This window comes from Candida theae, assembly GCF_024610275.1.
Source record: "Candida theae strain CBS 12239 chromosome Unknown scaffold59, whole genome shotgun sequence".
In the NCBI taxonomy this organism is placed as follows: domain Eukaryota; kingdom Fungi; phylum Ascomycota; class Pichiomycetes; order Serinales; family Debaryomycetaceae; genus Lodderomyces; species Lodderomyces theae.
This window is the reverse complement of record NW_026261483.1, coordinates 37,411-61,855: the sequence shown is the minus strand read 5'-3', so window position 1 is coordinate 61,855 and position 24,445 is coordinate 37,411. Positions and strand designations below refer to the sequence as shown.

The following is a 24,445-nucleotide window of genomic DNA, read 5'->3' as shown; positions in this document are numbered from 1 at the left end:
AATTGGGGGGGGGGGGGGGGGACTAAATCAAAAATAAATAGCACTAACGAACTTAATCGACACTATAAGCATCACTTACTCAATCCATCTCAAAGGTACAAATCCTTCCTCTCCCAACCGGTAGGTTTCACAACATCCAACCCATAATTAGGTTGAGGCTTATCAAAATTCTTAATATGTAAAGCAAATGGGTTCCTATCGCCATCCTGTTTCAAGTTTGCCAAAGTATGATTGACTTCTCTATGCTTCGACTCATCAGCTCTAATTCTCAAAATCAAATCTTTGAAACTTGACTCTGGTGTCAAAGTAGGCCAATAATTGACGGCAATGGTGGGGATCAACATGTTTTGGAACCCTTTGAGCTTGTTTGGATCCTCCAACTCATCGAGTAAATGCGTATAAGTCCTCACTGCTTCTTCTTCCAAGTATCCCACGAACCGGTGACAGTATTTGGGGTTGGCCAAGTAACAGAAAAAGAACAAGTTGGTGAAAACTCCTTGTCCGATGTAGATGATACTCTTGGTGAACCAGGATGGCTGGCCAATCTTGATAAATGTAAGCAAATGCATTCTTTCATTGTATGCTTCATCTTGCAACGTTTCAATCCAGGCCTTGTCTCTTTTCAATAACCTCAATGAGTGCAAAGTTCTCAAGAATGATGCAACTGATCCTGGAACTCCCGCAATCAGCTCCAAAAAAATCACCCTGGTCATCCATTTACCCTCGGTCATCTCATATCTTGTACCTTTGTATTTGTCGAGTGACTCACCAGGTTGAGGAACTTTATACCCCGTAACAAAGTCAAAACAAGCACGACAAAACATTGTGCCATGGTATGCGATTTTATCTCCAATGGACCTTGGCTCCCTATGCGCAATCTTAACTCTGTAGCAGCCAGCCTCAGTATATCCAACATGCGGGTAGGCGGGTTTGGTCAAGAATTGAGTATCGTCGTGTTTTTCAATATCTGACTCGTTGTAGATCTTGGTTGAGATATCGAAAATGCCATTGCGTTGCGGGGTGGTATGGGGAGTTTCCATTGCTCGTTTATCTAAAGGCAAGTTGGAATCATCGTGATGTGCTGGTGTCTGTTTGGTAGTTGTTTGCAGTGTCGAAGTTGAGGAGGTGTTTGACGCGAATCGAATTGTGGAGACACATAAATGTGTGCTGATTTGGGGAAGTCTATTACCCGTAACAGCTTTCAACATTATTAGTATTGATTGATTATAGACTGTTCATGAAGGGGGAGGGGAAATGAGGTGCTGGAGCTGAATTGAATCGGTGATGGATCTATTTATATAGATTTTGAGGAATATTCGATTTTCATTTTGGTTGCATAATATCGAATCTCAAGGAATAAAAAGAAAAATTCGTAGACAAACAGGCAAACGGCCACACACACACACACACACACACACACACACACACACACACACACACACACACACAAACCCATCTAAGGGGTGGTTTGTAAGATTGGAGTGTATATACTCTGCAAAATTCTATCCGTGCGTTTCCGGTCATACGTTTGGCACTTGAAAATGGCTCAAAGGGATTTAGGACCATAGTCAATACGGAGAGTCATCTAGCACCGAATAAAGTTATGTATAGTTTTAGGACCCTTTTGTGACCGCTCAATGTACTCCGAAAAGTAACGAGAGCCAAAGAAAGAAACCCAACAGTCAAATAAATTCCTAACCTCGCCAGTAGACGGGTTTAAGGTAGGGAATATTCGGATGGTAAGGGAGACATTTCATGACGAGCAATAATTCAATGCTTAATACGGCAATAAGCATAGCTTTTGAACAAGAATTCCAATCTCTAGCTCAAGCAGTGATGGTAGTAGTCACTGTTGCAACTGTCATGCCGTATGGCTGCAATAGTAAATAAGTCCTACTTTGTGGTTGTTTTAAGGAAAAAGCCGGAAACGTATACGCAAAGAATTAAGAAGAATCAGGACAAAATTGGGAAACTTTACATTTCTGTCCACGCAAATAGCCTTTGACCTAGTCCCTTAGAAAGAGATATACACATAATATAATTTCTTGTGCGTGAGGGGCGTCTTTGCACATCTTCGGAGTTTAATCTCCACAAGATCTCAAAAATGAATGATCAAAAGTAACAATAACTAAACAATGTATAATATTAAAACTACGCGGGTAATCAAACTACGTACGTTGAATATGCAAATGTACGATGAGTTAAAATTTGCATTGCCGCGTAATTATTTTCTTTTTTTTACTGTTTACTTTTATTTTTCTCTCTTTTCAATTCGAAGCGACACGGATCATTGGATGAATAATAGAGGAGAGAGGTGTATCAATAGATAATGACAGTTGTTGCTTGGATGCAGCTAATTCGAAATTGCTCGGAAGAACTAAACATTTTTGAAATAAAAATTTTTCTCTGTTCCTTGGAGAGAGTCATGTTCGTATGGTGCATTAGAAACGACTAGAATGGCGCACGTGGGCCCTGGTGGAAGGGCACATTTGAGGAAAAGGAATGGTCGATAATCTAAACTTAGAAAAACACCACATAGATGGTTTCAAGATTAGCAAAGACCTGTCACCCCTCCCACTTAAGTCTTTCCCGGTTTCATATGATTGTGTATAACGTTGGAACGCTAAAACCGAAGAAAAACTCTTGCGACATAAAAGAATCAGTTACCGCCCATATTTAAAAGTAGGCGCAGCAACAGATTTTTTTAGAACCAAAGGCGCGACGGGATATGACAACATTCCAAAAATTAGTTTCCGTACTTCCCGTCCTGAATATTTTTGGTGCCGTACAGACTACTTACCCCTATTCTTCAATCTTGTAGATTCCATCTGAACTGTCACTTAGTTTAGAGCTGTCAAACCGCGGTTTCCAAAGAAACAACGACCGTATCTGTACAGGACTGGAAAAAAAAAAACCATTGACGCGTAAAGCATTCCCTTTTTGAAACGAGAGAAAGTTTGAAGAATAAAAACCGATTTTTATGGTTATGAGTTAGAGAGTGTGCGGGTTAGTGTTACTGTGTCTGTGGGTTACTGTTAGAGAGTGTGCGGGTTAGTGTTACTGTGTCTGTGGGTTAGCGTTAGTGTGTCTGTGTTAATGCCTGTCGATTTCCTTCAGTTTTTGCGTCTATCATTGCTTTCCCTCTTTCTCTCTTTCTCTCTTTCTCTCTTTCTCTCTTTCTTTCTATTCTTGCATGAAATACGGAAAAATAAAGGCGCTGGAAAATTGCGTTTTTTTTCTTCCAAAAATTTTTTCTAACCCGACAGTTCCAGATTATATTCCCCACCAGGATTCATCCAGCTTCTTGTCGTACTTTTCGTTTGGTGTAGGAAAGGGAGCTGCTGTTAACTGCAAAATACATCTACGACATTGAAGCCACCATATATCACCTCACATTGACTCTGATTCCACAAAATATGTCAACTGGAGTGATGGACTTTGGCATACGAAATTTAAATAACGGCGAAAACGATGGCCACCACAGTAACCCTACCGTTCGCAACAGTATACATGACCCGAATAATGTCAGCCACAATAACATCACCACCACCACCACCACCACCACCACCAACAACAACAACAACAACAACAACAAGCGAATTTATAGCAAGGGCGGTTGCAGAGAATGCAAGAGACGCAAAATCAAATGTGATGAGGGAAAACCAGCTTGTTGGCAATGTCTTCGGTTGAAAAAGGAGTGTTCTTATCCAGCTTTGGGAGAGAAGGTACTAAGAGTTCTGAAAAAGCAGCAAAAGATGCTGTCATCAGGTTCATCCTTACTGCCGATGGAAAATCAGAGGATGTTCGAGATGAATAGAGTGCCATATATTGCAACTAATCCATTGTCAATAACTTCAAACACAGTTCCAGTAGAGGGGAGGAAATTATTGTATAATTACGATGCATCGAGACCAACTCATGGGGCACTCGAATCCCATCAAAGAGGCTACGGCGAACCTTCGGGGAACGCACACTCTACTGTGCCATATCAGCCACAGCTGCAACTACACCCACCACAACCACATTCTCAAATCGGACCACCTCGCGAACATTACCCTCAAGAACAGTATCCACACCCTCAGGGTACTTATCCACTGCAATCTCAACTTCCACCCTTGCAGAGACCGCTCAATCAGCCACATTTACCTCGTTTGTACCAAAGTCGTATTTTGCCTATTCAAGAGAATGGTTCCAACCCGACCCCATTCAAGTACTACTTCCGTCAGGATCCACTTTCGAGTGTGTTACCTCCTCCACAAGTGTCTCAACGACCAGGTCCTACAATGAGTGGAGGTCCTATTTTCCCTAACCAGATTCGTTATGACTTACCCTCTCGTCTAGTTGATAGAACTACTGGTGGCGGTGGTGCCGGGGTGTCGAGCTTATTGAATAACTCACCTGGTTCAGATACACAAACAACTCAACAGCAACAATCACAACAACAAGGATTGGACAAAAATGACATTGACAAGGAAGAAAACTCAATTACACCACAACCAACACTCGCCCCACAGCCTTCCACATCAGAGGTGCACAGCAATGATGAAGGTGCATCCTTCTCTACACCACCTACTCTTCTTGGTGACGACGTGGTAGAGCTATTTGAACTAAGCGATTTGAACTTGTTAGCTTCGGATCTTCAAAATATGGTGAATGGAATACTTTACAATATTGCTCCAGAATCCAAAGAAAAGGCCAAGGAAAAAGAAACTACCGAGGTGAAAAACACAATGCCCTTTGTTGAAAAGTTGGAAAGGAATGTTCCTGTAGATTTCATCAAGTTGGAAAATGCGCAGAATAAGAGCTATTTGGATGAATTCTACTACAACTTTTCAAATATTGTGTTGCCATTTGCATCATTTGACAAGGAGAAAAACGTTTACTTCAATCCGGCAAGGGATATATTGTTGAGCACAGCAGCAAATACTGATTATGTCTTGGCTGCTGTGTTGGCTAATGGGGCCCATACCAGGTTTACAAAGACACGAAACATAGAGGATGAAGAGTTTTACTACTTGTACTTGAACGACTGTCTCAAGTTGTTACATCCGGCAATATCTGACAATACAAAATTGTCATCAAAGATTGAAAGTGTGTTGCTAACGGTTCTTTTGCTAACTGCTGCAAATGCAGCTGATCCGAAACAGGATTGGCGTCCACATTTGCGAGGAGCAAAAGATTTGTTGATGAAGTGTTCAAGCAAGATAGCCAAACCTTCAAAGGTGTTTGTGTTTTGTAAAGCGTGGTTTGTGACGTTGGAAGTGTTGGCCGGTATCAGCTCCAAAAAGGGAGGTACATTGCAAACTGAAGAGGAAACAGATGAGTTGTTCAATTTGAGCAGCGAGTACGAGATCAAGACATTGAAAGATCTTGGACTAATTTTAGACAATGGATTCAACATTATGGGTGGGTATCATCACGATTGCTACGGTGCGTTCCGTGAATTGATCAAGATCTTGAACAGAAAGAGAAGTGGTACGTTGAATGCTAAGGACTCTCTACAGTATGTGGAGCTTTTTGCCAAGCTTGAATCGTTGCGAGAAATTGACTTTGTCAAAGATCCCACTGCTCCAGGGAGTGTGCTAGTTGAAGACGTTCGAGGTGTTGTTATTTCATGGTCTGATGTGAGTCACAAACTGTACATGGCAGCGTCAATGATCACCCTTCTTCAAACATGTTTTGACGAGTCATATACCTCACCCCAAGTACAGGTTTTGACAAACCACATTATTGACTTGGTTTCTTTTGTTAATGACTATAGTCCGTTTGCGCCATCGTCGAGGTACAAGGCTGACAATGGACTCATGATGCTCCAATGGCCAGTATTGGTTGCCGGCCAAAACTTGGAACCAAATGACAGCAGAGAGATGGATATAGTACGTGTGTTTTTCGAACATCTGTCGAGGGTTGGGTCTGGAGGAGCGTTGATTGCCTTGAGGCGTGTGAAGAAAGTATGGAGAAAAAGAACAGATCCTTCATTTGTTGATGATGGAAATGAGTCTGAAGATTTACTTTCGTACTAACAGAGACGAATCTGAATTTTGATTTTCTTTTTGTATATTTTGTATTAGTTTTATTTTTCGAATTCAAGAAGTTCAAACCAATTGATCAGCCCACCTGCTAATTGTAGGCGTTTTTCAAATGTGTTCATCTGTTCTGCAGTGTCACTCTTTGTGACGACTTTAACTGGTGACCAGTTAAATTCACCTTGCAACTTCATATTTTGTAAATGCCATCCAATTCTCTCTGCACCAAGTCTGGCACCATCGAGGTTGGCAGAGGTGGGACCCACTTGTAGCACTGCGTTTTTCCCCACCACGTATAACGGAATGTCTTTGTTCCACTGCAAGTTGTCTGTGATTGCTGGGTATCCTTTGCAAACATCAATTGGGTGCGTGTCAAACATAGTTTGCAAAAACGGCAAAGACCCCACGTCAGCCTGAACACCCGTGGCGTAGTAAATGTAGTCAACTTTCTCCAAAGCAATAGCTTCACCCTTTTTGTTTTTCAACTGCAAATTCCAAGCATTCCCCTCCCAAACTTGATCCACAATCTGGGTTTCTATTAACCATTTCAACCGGCCTGACTTGTCGTGGGTTTTCAACTTCTTATAATACTCTGGGTTTATAGAACCACCTTCCCTTGCATCGTTTGTCATTTCATACCTTAACTCGTTCGTTTCCAAATTGTAAAAACTCGATTTCTTGACATTTTTGTACTTTGCTACCCAGTCAAGATGAAAATCAAAGTGTTTAATCTTGATTCTCGAGCGAAACACAAGACACACGTTAGCCACAGATGGATCCTGACATGCTACGTGGGCTAACTGTGCCAGAGTCAAACCACCACCAATAATCACAATGTTTTTACGGCTGGGGTTGGTAAAATATTGCTGACCAAGAAACTTGACTTCATTTGAAAACAAGTGTGTTGTGTGGCATGAGCCATGCGGATATTGTGGGTTGGGACAAATTGGAAGTGGATAATTTATCTTCCCTCTGTGTCCACTTGCAACAACTGCAAATTTGCATCCGTACACCTTACCCGATCTTGTGCGAACAATGAAACCTTTGCCTGAGTCTTCACCACATTGAATAAGCTTATATTCCACATCCACGACTTCATCCTTGACGATACTGTTTGCCAACCCATACCTTTCAACAACTTCACCACAATAATCATGGAATAACTTTGTCGATGGCCGATAGTAATCTTTCCAATCACGCATATTGATATCCACAATACCCTCATTTTGCTTCAACTTCTGTTTGATACGCTTTTGCTGATGTTTGGAAAACTCTTTCCCCACAACATTGGTAATCTCCATCAATTCATTCTCTCTTTGGTTGATATGGGCATAACTAATCATACCATCGATGTCACTAGGGTCAACATGGAAAAACATTGGAGATCGTAAGTACGGAATCTGACAGGCCTCAAATTGGGCTTTCCATTGAGACATGAACTTGTCTCCCCTCGAGTCAATAACCAATAAATCCTTTGGTAAAAACTTGTTGTAGTCGAACCTTTGATTGCTTTTCACTTTGTTTGTCTTGTGACCGCGTTGCTTTAACCAATGGAAACGCTGGTGTTCATCCTCGGTGAATAATGAACCAGGATGGTTTTCGCACAACCGTGAGGCCACGGCTAATCCGCACGTTCCACCGCCGATTATTATTCCCTCACAGAAGTTGTCAGGCTCAATCTGAATGGGCTCACCGCTGCTCATGATGCACTGTTGAAATAAAAAAATGTTCATTTCCAGAAGTAATATTTAGTCGGATTTTATAGTGGTTGCAAAAAGAAAAAAAAAATAACAAAGGTGAGTGATAACTACTATACCTCATAACCACTATAGTCTGCACAACTCAAAACTATACACAACTAAAATCTTCTATTTCGTAAATCCCTGAATTAGAGCAAGTAAGCCTACGGCACCAGGATCCGGAATTCCTCCTTCAGCCTCAAGTTCCTTTTTATCAACATAACTTGCTCTACCAAACGACGCTTCCAAATTTTTTGTTTCTTCGCAACCTTTGCGAGCAGCTTCAACCGCCTTCGACAAATCCTTTGTGTCCTGGAAGGTATCAACAAAAGGTTGTAAAGTGTCCACCAAGGTTCTACCCCCAATTCTAGCCTTGGTGTACTTGAACAATCCTTCATGTAATGCGTTGTGAAATGCGTTTGCAACCGTCTCATGATCAACCTTTTCTGCTACTTTCAAATGCTGCACCAAAGCGGTTAAAAAGATGGAGTAGATTCCACCAGAGGTTCCACCCATGCTATCCTCAACAAACTCTGTGATTTGTGAAAGGGTGGCGACAGGGTCAGACAAGTGCTTTTTGAACTGAGAGTCATCTTTCAATGCCTTTAATATTGAATTAGCCCCGGCTGCCAAAGTTTCACCACAATCACCATCACCAACTAAGGTGTCATAATGAGTGATTTTGGGCTCTTCTTTTAGTAAATTCTCCAACCCACTTTTCAAATGCTCTTCAAAGGACTTTGCATCAATTTTCAAATCGGAAGTCAACAAGGCCTGGTGCTTCATTGGCGAATCCTCTTGTCTATCCAGTTGAATATCCCAATCCTTGGATGCATACGATTTGGGTTTCCAACCCGGGGCATTAGTGGGAGTGTCCAAGAACCGTAAAATATCCTTCGATGAATACCCAACTTTTCTCTTGTCAATGTTGCTCAAATTGAGTAAGGTTATAGAAAAGCCCGGTGAGTTAAACGAGGTAACGAAATCACTAACCAAGACTCTTGTGGGTTTCTTCTTTAATGGCAAGTTTTGCAAAACGTGTTCAGTGATAGCGTACAATTCGAATGAAGAAGTACCTCCAATATTATTCACAAGAAGCACGTACTCATCATCTCCATCAAAGTCAACGTAGTGACGGTCTTTGTCCTCGGCAGAAAGCAATTTACGAAGCATGTCCTTGATTAGGTCGTCCAATTTGGGAATTGGCTTAATCTTGGTGCCTGGTTCATTATGGATTCCCAACCCCAACTCCACTTCATCGTTTGCATTAAATTCAATCTCTTGCTCGGCTTTACCGGGTACAGAAGTACGGTCCAAACTTGCGGCTAACGTCACCAAGTTTTCATTGACTGCATGTCCCAAACCAGCCACAGCTTTCAATTCAGCTTTTTCTTCCGCCGAAGCAGCACCCAACACTTTGTGCACAAGGGCGGTTCCCGCCAATCCTCTTCTTCCCACCATCTTGTTCTGTTCTCTTCCAACAGCAACGTCGTCACTGACTGCCACCAACTCGACTTTGTATCCCTCGCTCTTTGCTCTCTCCGCCACCAATCCAAAGTGTAGCACGTCACCAGTATAGTTCTTGACAACTATAATGGTCCCCTTCGATTTGTCCGACTTCTTCTTGATGGCAGCCATAATCTGTTTCGTAGAAGGGGAGGCAAAGATTTGACCGCTTACTGCGGCATCCAACAAGTTTTCTCCCACATATCCACCATGCAAGGGCTCATGGCCGGCACCACCTCCACTAATAACGGTGATCTTTTTGGATGTGTCCGAGTGAGGGTTGAACACAACTTTCTCATCGGCAATTAGATGGACGTATGGATTCGCGGCAACCAAGCCCTTGAGCTGTGTCAATACAATGTCTTCGTCTTTGTTGTAGACCCAATGTTTTGCAAGTGTCATTATTGAGTTGATTTCTGATTGCAAAGAAAACACACTGCACGATGCGATACTTTGACCAGCTTTAAATAATTTCGCGAGGGATTTTTCAGATTCGGTGCACCGCAACAAAGCTATGACATCATAGATGAGTGTATACAAATTTTGCGTGAGTTCTGCATACATATCAATCCACCCAATAGCTGTAATTATCTACTTTAATGCACAGATCTCGATTACGAAGTATTCGACCACATGGCAAAGTAGCGAAATGCCCCTTCAAATAATGATTCTTATAAGGGAATAGCACAGTGTGCGTAGCAAATGTATTCAATAGAAGAGAACCATCCAATCTTGAGACATGGTTCGTTGCAGGCACGTTGCAGGCACGTTGCAGGCTCATCGTGGCCAACACGCCCATATGATTATGACTTTTTCGAGTCTAAAATGACTCCTTTCTTGATTGACTGGAGATCAACTACCTGATGATCAAGAGGAGAGCCAGCGCAAAAGAAAAAAAAAATTAAACAGTGAAGAGTTCCGGTGCATGGCTTCGTCACCCACACAAAGAAATGCCATCAAGACGGTTCAAAAGGGATTATAGCCGTGGTGGGTGCCGGGAGTGTAAACGACGCAAAATCAAATGCAATGAAGCAAAACCACACTGTTCGGAGTGCACGAGATTAGGAAAGGTTTGTTCGTACCCAGTGGATGGAGAAAGAGTAATCCGAGGCTCGAGGAAGATAATAGAAGAAAAGAAGGAAGCTTCTCCAATTGAGGACTCTCCAATTGTAAAGAGAGTTCGTACAGTACAAATGTACATGGGACCGGACCAACCAAAGAAAAAAGTTAAGTGGGAAGGGGTAGCCCTTCCAGCTATTTTGAATGAAAATCAGTATAGTAATGGCAACTCCATTGAGGCATCTAAGAACGGCCAGTCACAAGACCATGTGGCAATGGCAAGCGAGCAAATAGGCTATGACCACACAACAGCTGTACCGACTCCTCCTCAGGAATTCCCAACACTTCCACCTTTGATGCTTGATGATCTTTACACTGGAGACGACCTCAACTTATTAGCCACTGACTTGAACAATCTCGTCAACGACATTATGTTTAGCTCCAACATAACGCAATCATTTGACCAAAATTTTTTGGATCCCGCTATAGTGACGGCTCCGTTTGTGGACAGCATACCCAAGGATGTACCCTACGATTATATTACATTGAAGACAGATGACGAGAGGCGATACATGACACAGTTTTACGAAGATTTTGCTCTGCAAATCCTACCATTTGGTGCCGATGTTGAGAAATGTTCTCATTACATAAATCCTTTCCGTGATGTGCTTATGCAGTATGCTGCTAGAGAAACTTTTCTTCTTGCGGCAATGCTATCACAAGGCGCGCGATTGGCATCGGAGCTACAGGAAGATGATAAAGAACGTCAAAGAGATATGGAAAATTGCGGGAACTACCTATCCACCTGTCTAAAATTGCTAGGTCCAGCACTTAGCAGAAATCAAGAGAAGCAGGTAAAGGGTGACTTGACGTCAAATATTGAAAGTATTTTATTGACGGTTTTGTTATTGGCTTCGTCTAGTGCCAGTAATGAGAAGCAAAGTTGGCGACCGCATCTAAAAGGAGCCAAGGATATTATAATGAAGGCGACAAACAGCAAAATTCGACTGTCTACAACTTTGATAATGTGCAAAATGTGGTTTGCCGATTTTGAGATTTTGGCTGGATTGAGCTCAATGATGGGCGGTACCCTTCGCACAAAGGAAGAAATGAACGTGGTGCTCAACTTTGACGGCCCTTATGAACAATCAGTATTGAGAGAGTTTGGTCTAATACAGGACAATGGGTTTTGCGTAGTAATGGGGTACCACATTGACTGTCTTGAATATTTCAAAGACCTTTCTGATTTATTAAGGCTCAAGAGAAGTGACCCACAGAACTCAGCTGATCCACTTGAATGCGCTAAATTGATTGCAGGGTTTCGCGCTCAACATGACAAGAGATTTGCGCGTATAGAAACAATGCCTGATGGAGAAATTGCTCATGGCTTATTGTGTGACATCGTGCGGAAACAGGATGGTCATCCCAAGATGATCTCGTGGCTGGATATTTCACAACAGGCATATACCCTCGCGGGCTTGGTCACCGTATTTACGCGAATGCTCGAAATACCAGTTGATTCACCACATGTGAAGTCTCTAGTTGCCAAGCTAGTTGATTTGGTGCGAGTATTTGACAACTCGACGGCACATGAAACCATGTCATTTCCATTTGCCTTTCTGATGATTCAATGGCCAATGTCCATTGCCGGTTTTGCTTGCACTGAACTCGCAGAGCATTCAGTGATTGAGAAATTCTTTGGATTATGCTACAGGACCGGTTCATATAGCGCAAACTTGACCTTGGAAAGAATAAAAAAAGTGTGGGAACTACGAAAGGCAGGTAAACCGGTAAACTATACGGATTTTGAAAGTACCGTAGATAGAATTACGTATTAATAGCAAATGAAAGTAGACTAAATGAGATCCAAGCTAGTGGCCATCGGATACTGGCTAAAATCTGGCTAGATTGGTAGCGACTTATAAAACTCAGACCAATGCTTTGTGTCAATCTACTTTCAGACATCACAAATGGAATTCAAGACAACAGACGTGAAATGACGCAAATATTCAAAAGAGGCTACAGTCGAGGAGGATGCCGGGAGTGCAAAAGAAGGAAGAGAAAATGTGACGAGACAAAACCGTTTTGTTCTGAGTGCACAAGATTAGGCAAAGATTGTTGTTATCCAACGGTGGGCGAAAAGGTGTTACGAGGGCCAAGAAAGAGCAACGGAGAAAACACAGCTTTACATCGAAAACGGATCTGGAACGTCCAAATGTACACAGGTCCACATCAACCAAGAAAGAGCTTTAAATGGGAAGTCGTCTCTTCAGCGGAAGTCTCAAAAGGCAGAGCAGATAATAGAGTAGTCGATACCAAGGGCTCTACCGGTAGAGGAGCAGACAGTTCACTAATACTCGACGATACATATTTACACGAGACGGTCAGAAATCCAATTGATGTTAAAAATCACCAACCTTTGGATGTTGAGATTCTCCAAGAGCGAAGCGTTGTACAACAAGAAACGAACAACGAAAAATCCGTTGAAAAAGTTCAAGATGGGGAGACAGATTCCTTTGAGAATGTTGAGAAATTTCATCAAACAGAAGACAAAATGCACAGTCAAAAGGGCTTGAACTTTACCAGAAGAGCACACCAAGGTGCTGCCCAGCTGACATCTACTGACAACCCCAGTCCTTCTTTCCTCTGCCCCAGCGAGCTTTACAACGGAGATGATCTCAATCTACTTGCTTTGGATCTAAGTAACCTTGTGAATGGCATAATTTTTAACTCAAATATCGTACCCACTAATGACCAAGATGTGGCGCGCACCAATATCGATGCAGAAGTGAACCAAAATGCAACCAATGTACCTAGCTGTATATCAGATGAGTTCTTGATTGACAAATCGAATGAGGAGAGGGAGTATGTGAGACAATTTTGTGAACGATTCACTTTCCAGAAATTGCCTTTTGGAGTGGATAACAAGAACCCCAGCGTATACAGAAACGCCATCAGAGAAGTTGTCATGAAGCATGCCGTCAAGGAGCCTTTCTTGCTTGCTGCAGTTATGTCACAAGGCGCGTACTCGTCGTCAGAATTGCAAAAGGACGAAATACTACGTCAGCACGATTTGGAGAATTGCGGAAAGTATCTAAACAATTGTCTTCAATTACTACTTCCAGCGTTAAATCAAGCTCAAAAAAGTGGGGTGGAATGGGATGTGACCTCGAACATTGAAAATATACTTCTCACGGTACTATCACTTGCAATGTCCAATGCGTGCAATGAGAAGCAAAGCTGGCGTCCGCATTTGCAAGGAGCGAGGGAAATCATCATGAAGGCCACCAGCAGCAAAATTCGACTGTCTTCAACATTGATTGTGTGCAAAATGTGGTTCGCAGACTTTGAAATTTTGGCAGGCCTTAGTTCTGAAATGGGTGGGACACTTCGAACCAAGGAGCAGATGGATCTAGTGTTTAATTTCGATCCTTATGAGCAGCTGGTGTTGAAAGATTTTGGTTTGATTCAGGAAAATGGCTTCTGTGTGGTCACTGGCTACCACATTGAGTGTCTTGGGTATTTTAGAAAAGTTTGTGATTTATTAAGGTGGAAAAGAGATTTTCCCAATGATGTGATAGATCCACTTGAGTATATGCATTTGATCTGTGAGTTCTATTCTCAGTACGAAGTGAGGTTTACTAGCGTGGAAGAAACACCCACTACTGGACAGATCTTTCTGGGGGCTTTGTGCGAAGAGGTACAAAAACCCGACGGTACAATCGAAATTGTGTCTTGGATGGATATATCTCAACAAGCATTCACACTAGCTGGGTTGATAACCATTTTCACGCGACTACTAGGCAATCCTCTTGATTCACAGCATATAAAGGGACTAGTCAGTAAAATTGTCGATTTAGTGAAAATATTTCAAGATTGCAAGTTACAAGACAGTACAAGGTTCCCCTATGCGTTTCTGATGATACAGTGGCCGCTATCAGTTGCTGGGTTCACATGTACTGATTCGCCTCAATTCTCCGTGATTGAAAACTTTTTTGAAATGTGCTCGCAAACAGGCTCAAATAGTGCCAAGTTCACTTTGCAGCGCATAAGGAAAGCATGGGACTCGAGGGAGAAAGGAGAGGATATTGATGGTACAGAAGTTGGAAAAGTGGATGTTATAGCATATTGATCTTCAATGGTAGCGTCAGGCAATGCAAATTCCGATTTTGTTTAAAACGGGAGGTCTTAGCGATGCAACCGAAAAAAAGAACAAAAACATCATCACGCTTTTCACGTCATCTTCCCTCATCGGTCCTTTTTGGAGTAACCCATAGAGACGGAACGGAGAACAGTGCAAAAAAAATAAATACATAAACCAGTATACACATGTCAAATGTCCTCCCCTTCTTCACCCCTGTCCACTAAACCAAATGGGCTCAAGCGATCGAAAACGTTTACAGGATGTTTCACATGCCGAATAAGAAAAATCAAGTGTGACCTAAAGCGGCCTCAATGTGATAAATGTATCAAGGCAAAGCTCACATGTGCCGGCTACGACGTCAAGCTCCGATGGTCCCAACCAATTCAGTTTGTGCCGTTAAGTAATGGTGACGTGAAAGGTACCCTGGTGAAGTTCCCCACCTTGGAAGATGGAGACAGTCTCGATGTGAGCGATACTGATGCAAATACCGATACACTTGAGTTTTACCATCGGCGATTTGTTGAGTTTGTGAAATGGGACGAGCCGTACACAACATACGATCAGATGAATTACGACCTCGCTTTTCTTCAGAATAATAGAGTAGCTGCCAAATTGAAATCGCATGGCGATACCAAGATGAAAGGACCTTTTGGTGTGTTTCAGGGCATAATTGACAAGCGCAATAACGAAGGACTAGATGTCTTGCAGAAACTGAAATGGAGAAAGATTGTACAGGAGAAAGAAAATGGCTTGCCGGTCAGTGACAAGTCTGGTCTCAAAAGTAACAACGAAATTGATGTGATACCTAACGATGCCCCATCACAAGATCAATTCTGGTTATCCAACGAATTGAAGGATGCAGCTTTGGTGACTGCAGCAGCTTTGAATACTCATTTTTTAGACATTATGAACAACTTTGACAACAATGGAAACGTATTGCCTCAGTCAAGTAATCAGAGGAGCAACACAGCAAACGATCTAAATTACAATTTGAACAATCCTGATTTGTTCAACTTGGTGTTTCATAACAAAGGTCAAAATTTCAACACAGTGCAGCCCCAAACCTCCAACTCCAACTCAAACATGTCAATGTCGAATCTCCTAAATCAACAGGAAAACCTCATGGATCCCATCTACTATTCCAATTTCTCAAATTATTTTTACAACAATCCCTATCAAATGAATGAAAATTTGGAGATACAGTTACATGCGCAAACTACTAGTGCAGACGACACTGAGTACGTTGACGGAGATCATTCCAATGATAGCAAATTGTTAGCATCGATTATGAAAATAGTGCAGAGCCCACTCAATGTCAATTTCGACTTGACTTTACCGACACGTCAATCGCACGTGGGTATTCCATTAACTGCCTTACAGGTTCAGCCATTGACACGATACTTGCTCAACTATTATGTCACCGATGTTGCCGATTTAATGACAGTCATACCTCTCACTGAAAATCCATGGAAGGCGATTTATTTTCCACGTGCATTAATGGCAATTGGAGAACTTCTGGCCTTGGGTAAAACCTCAATGGCTAAAAACGCATTGTTGAATGCATTACTTGCGGTCTCGGCATTCAACTTGCAATCCAAATTCCCAAAAAACTCGCAACCTATGCGATTTTATTTGAACTTGGGTATTGCATTACGTAACCAGGCAAGTTTGTTTGTGAAGAAGTTGTTGAATCTGAAAAATGATGTGCAATCGGGTATTGAGCATTGTGTGACGCAAGAAAAGTATAAGGATGTGCTTTGTGCTGTAATGACTATGATTAGTGTTGATTTAGTTTGGGGTACTATGCAAGATACTGGATTATACATTGCGTGGTGTGGGAAGGTTATTGTTGCCAAAATGGCAAAGAAAAAGAAACTATCTCCCAAGGCACGGATATTACATCGTATTTTTTCGTCTTTAAAGTTGATACAAGACTCGACTTGTTTAAATTTTGAAAGTATCAAGGAAAACTATGAATCTTCTACGGGAATTGGTGGATATGACGTTAATGGAGATAAGTTTGGCAATGATCGAGAAAAGTCGAAAGATAGTGATAAGGGCCGGATAGATTTCATCGTGAACAATTCCTTTTCCAGTAACAAGATTGGTGATATGTCCTCATTTACCGCCAATACAACTGCATCACCCCAATTCGTTAATAAAAAGTTGATCAACACCAAAAAGAATGATGAGAACTTCGCCACCGATGCCTTATATGGGTTGCCCAATTCGTTGATATTGCTATTCAGTGAGACTGTTGAGTTGTTGAGGATACGAATCTACTACACCACTTCGAAAAAACAACTACCTAGTGATTTCGAGGACAGAGTGCTGGTGTTGAATGACAAGTTGAAAGTTTGGGTATTGGATTGGGAACTTTACAAGGGACAAGAGATGAACCCTGAACAAAATGAAAAAGGACAGACTGATGTCACGCCAAGTGCCACCAACTCTGGTTATGATGAGGACGACGAAGACGGGAGGAAGAAAGAGTTTTACTCTCCGATGCACGAAGTCACATACCACCATATTATGTCGTTTTATCACGCCCTTGTCATCTACTTTAGCCGCTTCATAAAGGACGTGTCTCCAACAAGGCTACAAACGAGGGTTGTGAAAACCCTCAATCATTTGAATTCGATTCAGGATCTCATTGCCAAAGACGAGGCGGCGATTATACCATTGTTCTGGCAAGGGTTTATTGCTGGTTGCGAAGCACTTTCGACGGAATTGCAGATGGGATTCAAAAAATGGGGTGCCGACATTGCCCAGTACTTGGGATCGTATTGGGGCGCTAGACAAATTATGTTGGAAGTCTGGCGAAGAAAGAGTTTAAAGGAGCCGAGAGACGATTGGGTTAGTGTGGTGCAGGATTGGGAAATGAACTTGATGTTGAATTAGTCGTATAGAAAATACAGTATTTGGATGTCTTGTTTTATCGAAGGGTAGTCGGCGCAGTAGATCACTGAATCGTCATACACGAATCTTCGAAGTGGTGAAATCAAAACGACGTCAGTAGTGTTTACCAACACGAATCACTCTGACCCTAAAGTCTTAGACAATAGGGCAGTTCGCTTAGATTCATTCACACTGGGTCTGCTACCACGGAGCGGGCACACAAGCAGAGTTGGAAAAGCGTATATTTCAATATGGCTTTGACGATCATGTTTAGAACAATAGTGACAGAGCATTGCCCCAATTTCATTTTCCACGCGTGTAGGGCCCTTGATGGAACCGTGTGTACGAAAATGCGCTTCTAGAACCCTAATGATCTCTCTATCCCCCTTTCACTCAAATAAACATCTTATGTAGCGGAATAATAAATCAATAGAACAATTAATGTCAAACGCGTCAATCAACAAAACGCGTTGTTTGTTTGTTGTTTGTTTGTTGTTTGTTTACCTTTTTTTTTTTTATTTGTCGCCTGCCCTTTATTAAGCCGCACACGATTCTTTATAAGCAGTTTTTTTTTTGGCGTCTTAGAAATCACACAATTTAACGCCAGATTCAGAATCATAATAAGGTGCTTTGTGTCTGTCATAACTGTCCCAACTCCAGTACCTGAACACGTTTCATTGAAAGCAGGTATACCATAATTTTACCAAATTAGGACACCAGTTCTCATCAAACCGCGAATGCCTATGGCCATATTGTTTTTTTTTTTTTATTTTTTTGTTTTCTCTTATTATTCATTTCCCTTTGCAAGGCTTATGAGAGGACAATACTATTATTAGAGCCAAGTAGTGGTCGCTGCTCGTGATCTTTTAGACGACGGTATCGTCCAACTTTGACGCCACTTCAGGAGCCATATTATTTTTTGTGTTTTTTCTTCCACTGTGTTATTTTCATTTGTTTATTTATTTATTTTTTTTTTATTTTTGTTGTTGTTAGGAACGGGTTTCAGGGACACTTTACAAACAGTCCCCCTTTGACTTTCAAAAATGTATGAGTTCCACGGTATGTGACAAGGCCACTCATAAACGCAGCGTCGTGGTCCACTAGATTATTATAAATACCCATGATCTTCTGGAATAAATGGAACTTTATCTTACTTTTCTTTTTCCTCATCCTTTTATCAAGTTTCAAGAGCTATATTACATTTGGCCAACATTCCAACTAACGTCTACATTCGTTTACCTTATACTATTACTACTACTATAAAATGCAATACTCAACTTTATTAATCATCGCTTCAACCTTGGTTGCTTCATCATACGGTGTAAGCTCATCTACTGCATTGCAAACTGTTACCGACCACCAAACCACCGAAGCCACCATCACCTCATGCTCACACGAGGCCTGTGTCTCTACTACAAACTCAGTAATCCCATCAGTTGCTACTACTACTGTTGAAGGTGTCGAAACTATATACACTACTTACTGCCCTTTGTCAAGTGAAGAAGCTGCTGCTTCATCTGCTCCTGCTGCTGCTCCATCTGCCCCAGCTGCTGCTCCATCTGCCCCAGCTGCCGGTTCATCTGCTCCTGCTGCTGCTCCATCTGCTCCTGCTGCTGCTCCATCTGCCCCAGCTGCCGGTTCATCTGCTCCTGCTGCTGCTCCATCTGCTCCTGCTGCTGCTCCATCTGCCCCAGCTGCCGGTTCATCTGCTCCTGCTGCTGCTCCATCTGCTCCTGCTGCTGCTTCATCTGCCCCAGCTGCTGGTTCTGCTCCTGCCGCTTCCAACCCAGGTACCCTTGCTGCTGAAGCCTCCACCCCTGCATCTTCAGAATCAGACCAATACGTTGACGTTACCGAAACCCCAACCGTTTCCGCCACTGAAAATGTCGAGGCCACCGAGACTGCCCAATCAACCTTGTTCACCTCATCTGCTTCTGCTGGTAACAACTCGTCTTCCGCCGCTGCTGTCTCATCTTATGAAGCTGGTGCTCAAAGAGTTGCTGTTGGTTTCGCTGCTGTCGCTGGTTTGGCAGCTGCTTTGGTATAAGGAAAGAGAGAGAGAGAGAGAGAGATGGAAAAGAAAGAAATGTGCATTGTTTTTCTTCATTTGTCTTTTAGAGATTGCCTTATTGTTATCTGAATGGATTTCGGTTTAACGATTGCTTCATCATTTATTTGGTCTTGTTTTTGGCTGCTTATTTTTGTATATTTGTTCATAGAGATTGAGTGTGCTACTCGATTGTATTTTTTGTATATTTAAAGGTTATTATTTCAAATAAAAAAAAAAGGTTTATTTAAATTTAATTGGAAGAGTTTATGTAACGGATTGTTGGCTAGAGGGGTAGATATCCCCTTTCTACAACATCTTGTAATCTAATTGTTTACTTTATCAGGTACTCTAAATCTCAACTTATTGCCTTGTGCATACACATGATTCAACATTGATTCAAATTCGCCCCTCAGCAGCAACTCAACGTATCGCTTATACAACAACAATGCCGTCCTTGCATCTTCGATTGAATCATGGTTGCCAGTTTGCACATCCTGCTTCAACATCACATATGCCAAGAACTTAAGACTCAATTGGCGCTTCATATCGGGCTTATAATACAAATCGGCGGTATCGCGTATTTGTCGTTGAGGTACTTGTAAGTTTATCGTTCGGAAATCGGTATAAAGTCCATGACCAATAAATATGACTCCCAAATTCAAAAGGAGCCATAGTTTGCGATACGACGTTTGCAAAGTGACTAGGTTTTTCGATGACTTGTAGAAATCCAAATCGTCTTGTTCAATTCCACTGAAATTGGTGGTGTAGTCATATATGGGCTCAGTATGGACAATATAGTCATCAATGAAAGCCTCACAGTAAAGCGGATTGCCATTTTCACCACGTAGCACCGAGACTCTTGCCAATGACAATTCTCGTGGCTTGATCAATTTCTTTGCTCCAGTCAAACTGATCTCCACTTGTTCCGGTTTCATCGTGACAAATTCTGCATCGATGGCAACCATAGTTCCAACCTCTGGAGCTTCATCACGAGTAAGCAAATGGTATTCGTATTTGTATGATTCTCTAATTGCACCAGCAAAATGATCACGATATAATATGGAATCGTTCCCACTGAAATGGTTCAAGTAATCAAATTCGGGCATTGTTGATTCTTGATAAATGACAATGACGGGTTTTTTCCAAGGTGCATTTAGATTAAACACCTCGTCTTCTGGGACTGGTGTCACCAAATAGTCGTTAAAAAATATCCATTCGTTATTGACTTTGACAAACGAAACTAGATTATGAGCACCCGTCCTTGATAAATCACTTTGATGGCTGATTTCACAAACATACCCCAATAGTTCGTATTTCGTGTAGGCGCTGGAGACTGGCATTGTGGGTTTAAAAGTAAAACCGGGAGTATTGCTGGGTTTGACGGCATAAAATTCCGGTACCAACCATTGCTTTAGATTATTTATGATTTTGAATTCTTCATTTGTCAAGTTGACATTAAGAACAAGAACGGGTGGGAGCTTGGTAATACCTGTTCTAATCTCTAGTGAATGCGGGTATGCATGTTGATGTTGTTCGCAGGGTATAGTCTTGAATTGGTTCATTGAATAGTCCAAGTATGTCAAAATATTGATGTTTTTACGGATATTGGATAAGTTGATATCTTGTTGATGTTGTGAATTGTTCGCTTGAGGGTTAATGAGAATGCTCATCTTGTTCAACATGTTGCTAGGTGGGGTTATAAGTTCCAAGGAGAACAATGACCCTGCCTGTTTGTCAAAGATGGGACATGAAGGGCCCGAGCCTTTAATTTCAATCTGGTAATTCAATTCAGTAATGCTAAAATCAGATGAGTATTGGCGTCTGAAGTCATGGTCCAATCGAGTCAATAAATAATTATTGAATGCAATAATCAACTCCCGAACTTCGTGAGCATTCAAATTCATTAGCTCGTTCAAATTGACTAATCCCTTGGCCTGTTTGTCATGGTTCATCACTGAGCTGAAATTTAGTGTCTTGACATTGCGAGATTTCGCCTTGTGCATCATATCGAATAGGTAACCCAACTCGTTCAAAATCGATGATCCTTGAGGGTTATCTTCATCGATTATTGTCTTGGCGTCATTGGGAAGCCATTCATTGTTCAATGTGTTGACCACCTGGTTGTAGAATAGAGACTGGAAGCGGTAAACCTGCAATAACGAATTGATGTACGAATTATCACTATGATTCTCCAACCCACAATAGCTTTCAGTTCGATTATAATAGCCAAAATCAAAATCTTTTACACCAAATTTTGAATACTGAATTTGCAATCGCGAATAACATTTAGGGATCTTCAGGTCAGATTCAGATTTGAAAAATGCGTCATCAAGTGGTGACAACTTGCTGGAGTCACCCCCATTACTCTGTTCACTAAGAAATTTGGGTATTTGTGTATCTTTGACATTGCTTAATGAGTAATATGGTTGTACAACATTTGCTGGTCCATACCTTAGTGTGTCATACTCAAGAAATTGTCTTGGTGATTTTTCAGCCCTGGCAAGCAATTCCTCGTCAATGCGGTCTGGTAACCTTGCTGTTTCTTTAACAAACTTCATATCAATTGGCCAATTCGACAAAAGCAGCTCTTTGTAGTAAGGCATTCCCACCGTGGATAATGGAACAACCTCATCAATGCCAATAAGTCCATCATTGTCATTAATCACATCCGGACGTTCGATACTTTGAGGGAAATTCACAAAATCTTTATTCATTGTTCCTAAATTTGTCATTGTCCACAAATGCAAGTTTGAAATGCCATCATTAAACATAAGAAAATCTCCTGAATCACTGATGTTCAAATCGCACAACTTAGCTGCTTTGACAGTGGCAATTTGTGGAGGAATTGTTGATTCAACGTCTGCTTGGTACATGTGTACATTAGTTTGATCGAAAAGGTCAATAAAGTGTACTTGACCATGGACAGATGCAACAATAACAATGTTTGGTAACTTAGGATGGAATCTGACCGAAGAAGCACCAGCAGGGAATGCCACAGGCGCAACTGCACGCATTGTTCGAATGTCGTAGATATTTACCAAGGGATCGACGATGTAATCCGATGCTGACTGGTTGTAAAAATTTCTTCTTGGTCTTACTGATGAGCCACATGTGGCAATGTAATTTCCCTTTATGTCCAACCCAGTGATGATTCCATTATGTGCAGCAAATGCTTTCAATGTTGAATTGGATGATGTATCAAATAGATTAAGTGATCCATTACCCCCTGCAATAGTAAGGTACTTGGGAGTGCTGTTCAAAAGACTGACTTTCCCCTCATAGTTTAACTTGTCTAGCACCGTCGGTTTATTCAAATCAAATTTTAGCAAGCCTGAATCGGTACCCACGGCTAGTTCACTTGATGAGTTTCCATTGAATATCATTGAGTTTAAGTTCGTGAAATCGTCACTACCACTGAAAGAGGACCCATCAAAGCCAGCTTTTGGAAGTCCTCGTCGGTTATTAAACAAAAGTTGATCTCGCAGCAATGACAAGATGCCACCCTTGTGTGATAATATTTGTAGAATTGGTTGATTGATGGTGCTTGCTTGAAACTTGGTATATGGGTACAAGGGAGTATGATACGGTGACGTGGGTTGACCAAGAATAACTGATTGTACAAATCCTTTCGAATCACCACACCAAATCAAATTCTGAACAGAGTCAAACTTTGTGCTAGTGATTGTGGGCTGTGAATCATCTTCGATAAACGCATTGTTGGGAGTGTTTACTATGGGTATATTCGCTACCTCGCCCCACCCGTCCATCACTTATTATATTTTGTGAAATGTGAGTGTGAGGTGCCTTTTTTGGAATTGAGTTGACTGGTGATTGAGGGTTGTTGTTCAAAAGACAAAGGATGGGTTTGTTTTTGTTGGTTGTTTTCAAATGGGAGCAGTGTCGTGAAATTATATGTCGTAAAGACGGTGACATCGATTTCGGTTCTGTTCTATGCGCACGACCACAACTTTCTATCGTTTGTTTCTTTTTTTTTCCTGTCTTCTTCTTCTTTTCGTCAACGCAGAGATTGTACCTCAACTTTGCATCTGCAATCACTCTCCCAATTTGTTTGACGCATTCCTAAAACTGCCCCGAGCATCAAGCATCCAAACCATTAACAATATCAATTCAAATGCTAGTCCATCCACCAAAAGTGGAAGGTGGCGTTTGTAGTTGGCTATAAGGGTGATGATGAGTCGTGTTTGTGTTGATGAAAACACATTTGAAACCACAATGTGCCACACTTCACATATCAAACTCAGCTGATTTATTCTGCGTCGGTGTATGTCATAGAATAAATCAGCTTGAAAATCTTGAAAAATCATCAAATATAATGTTGATGATATTACTTGGTGGATTCTGTCGTGAGTTTGATTGGGAATGAAGATCAAATTGAAAATTAATCCGTTTACGATACTTGCCTAATTTTCACGCCGGCTGCAAATATTGGGTCTATTGGCTTATTTATTTTGCGAAATAGTTTGTTAAATCGGTCTAGATCTGTCCAGGTTGTGGATTTTGAAGAAGAAGGGTTATCTGCATTGAGGTAATTGTCGATCGTTTTGCTAAACGTGCTCATTTTATTCCATGTTTTTATCTGAGATATACGTTGTAAATGTTGATTATAGAAGTGATGCTTGTAAATTTATTGATTCTCTTTCCACATCAATGGCAGTAGCTACGAGATAAGTACTATAATTTGAAAGGTCCGAGCACTATATCCAATCTTTGAAACGTCATAGTTTTTAGTTATTCTGTAAACTTCACTTGGGAATGTTATAATCAAAGCACTCTCAAAAAGACTCTTCAAGAAGCGAGGCGATACATTGTACGGCTACAAGTTCATGAAAATTGAAATTTTGCACAGGAACTTGGTGAAACATCCACCAGAATTCACATAAAAATTATTCCATGCTAAGCAACACAAGAAAGTTTATCTAAGAAATGTATACTAGAGAAAAAAGGGTCCAGACAAATACCAACGGTAACCTACGGGGGGACAGAACATTAAATGTAAAACTAT

At 41.4% G+C, this 24,445-nt stretch overlaps 9 protein-coding genes across 9 annotated transcripts; 5 read left to right on the top strand and 4 right to left on the bottom strand. All coding sequences in view use genetic code 12, as the record gives it.

Moving 5' to 3' along the window:
* Positions 1–89: 89 nt before the first annotated feature.
* On the bottom strand, positions 90–1,208 carry KGF57_005001 (alternative oxidase; the record flags this gene model as incomplete). The annotated part of the gene is made up of 1 exon (XM_051754571.1): positions 90–1,208. The coding sequence occupies one exon, from the start codon at positions 1,206–1,208 to the stop codon at positions 90–92; it is 1,119 nt and encodes a 372-aa protein (XP_051606549.1).
* Positions 1,209–3,416: 2,208 nt separating this feature from the next.
* On the top strand, positions 3,417–6,023 carry LYS143 (Lys143p; the record flags this gene model as incomplete). Its single annotated transcript, XM_051754570.1, has 1 exon — positions 3,417–6,023. One exon carries the CDS (start codon positions 3,417–3,419, stop codon positions 6,021–6,023), a length of 2,607 nt encoding a protein of 868 aa, XP_051606548.1.
* Positions 6,024–6,073: 50 nt separating this feature from the next.
* Positions 6,074–7,729, bottom strand: KGF57_004999 (uncharacterized protein; the record flags this gene model as incomplete). The annotated part of the gene is made up of 1 exon (XM_051754569.1): positions 6,074–7,729. The coding sequence occupies one exon, from the start codon at positions 7,727–7,729 to the stop codon at positions 6,074–6,076; it is 1,656 nt and encodes a 551-aa protein (XP_051606547.1).
* A 165-nt stretch (positions 7,730–7,894) lies between these two features.
* On the bottom strand, positions 7,895–9,673 carry DAK2 (dihydroxyacetone kinase; the record flags this gene model as incomplete). The annotated part of the gene is made up of 1 exon (XM_051754568.1): positions 7,895–9,673. The coding sequence occupies one exon, from the start codon at positions 9,671–9,673 to the stop codon at positions 7,895–7,897; it is 1,779 nt and encodes a 592-aa protein (XP_051606546.1).
* Positions 9,674–10,221: 548 nt separating this feature from the next.
* On the top strand, positions 10,222–12,168 carry KGF57_004997 (Zn(II)2Cys6 transcription factor; the record flags this gene model as incomplete). Its single annotated transcript, XM_051754564.1, has 1 exon — positions 10,222–12,168. The coding sequence occupies one exon, from the start codon at positions 10,222–10,224 to the stop codon at positions 12,166–12,168; it is 1,947 nt and encodes a 648-aa protein (XP_051606545.1).
* Positions 12,169–12,266: 98 nt separating this feature from the next.
* On the top strand, positions 12,267–14,462 carry KGF57_004996 (Zn(II)2Cys6 transcription factor; the record flags this gene model as incomplete). Its single annotated transcript, XM_051754563.1, has 1 exon — positions 12,267–14,462. The coding sequence occupies one exon, from the start codon at positions 12,267–12,269 to the stop codon at positions 14,460–14,462; it is 2,196 nt and encodes a 731-aa protein (XP_051606544.1).
* Positions 14,463–14,666: 204 nt separating this feature from the next.
* Positions 14,667–17,375, top strand: ARG81 (Arg81p; the record flags this gene model as incomplete). The annotated part of the gene is made up of 1 exon (XM_051754562.1): positions 14,667–17,375. The coding sequence occupies one exon, from the start codon at positions 14,667–14,669 to the stop codon at positions 17,373–17,375; it is 2,709 nt and encodes a 902-aa protein (XP_051606543.1).
* A 1,261-nt stretch (positions 17,376–18,636) lies between these two features.
* Positions 18,637–19,419, top strand: PGA6 (Pga6p; the record flags this gene model as incomplete). Its single annotated transcript, XM_051754561.1, has 1 exon — positions 18,637–19,419. One exon carries the CDS (start codon positions 18,637–18,639, stop codon positions 19,417–19,419), a length of 783 nt encoding a protein of 260 aa, XP_051606542.1.
* A 326-nt stretch (positions 19,420–19,745) lies between these two features.
* On the bottom strand, positions 19,746–23,189 carry KGF57_004993 (poly(A)-specific ribonuclease; the record flags this gene model as incomplete). Its single annotated transcript, XM_051754560.1, has 1 exon — positions 19,746–23,189. One exon carries the CDS (start codon positions 23,187–23,189, stop codon positions 19,746–19,748), a length of 3,444 nt encoding a protein of 1,147 aa, XP_051606541.1.
* Positions 23,190–24,445: the final 1,256 nt, after the last annotated feature.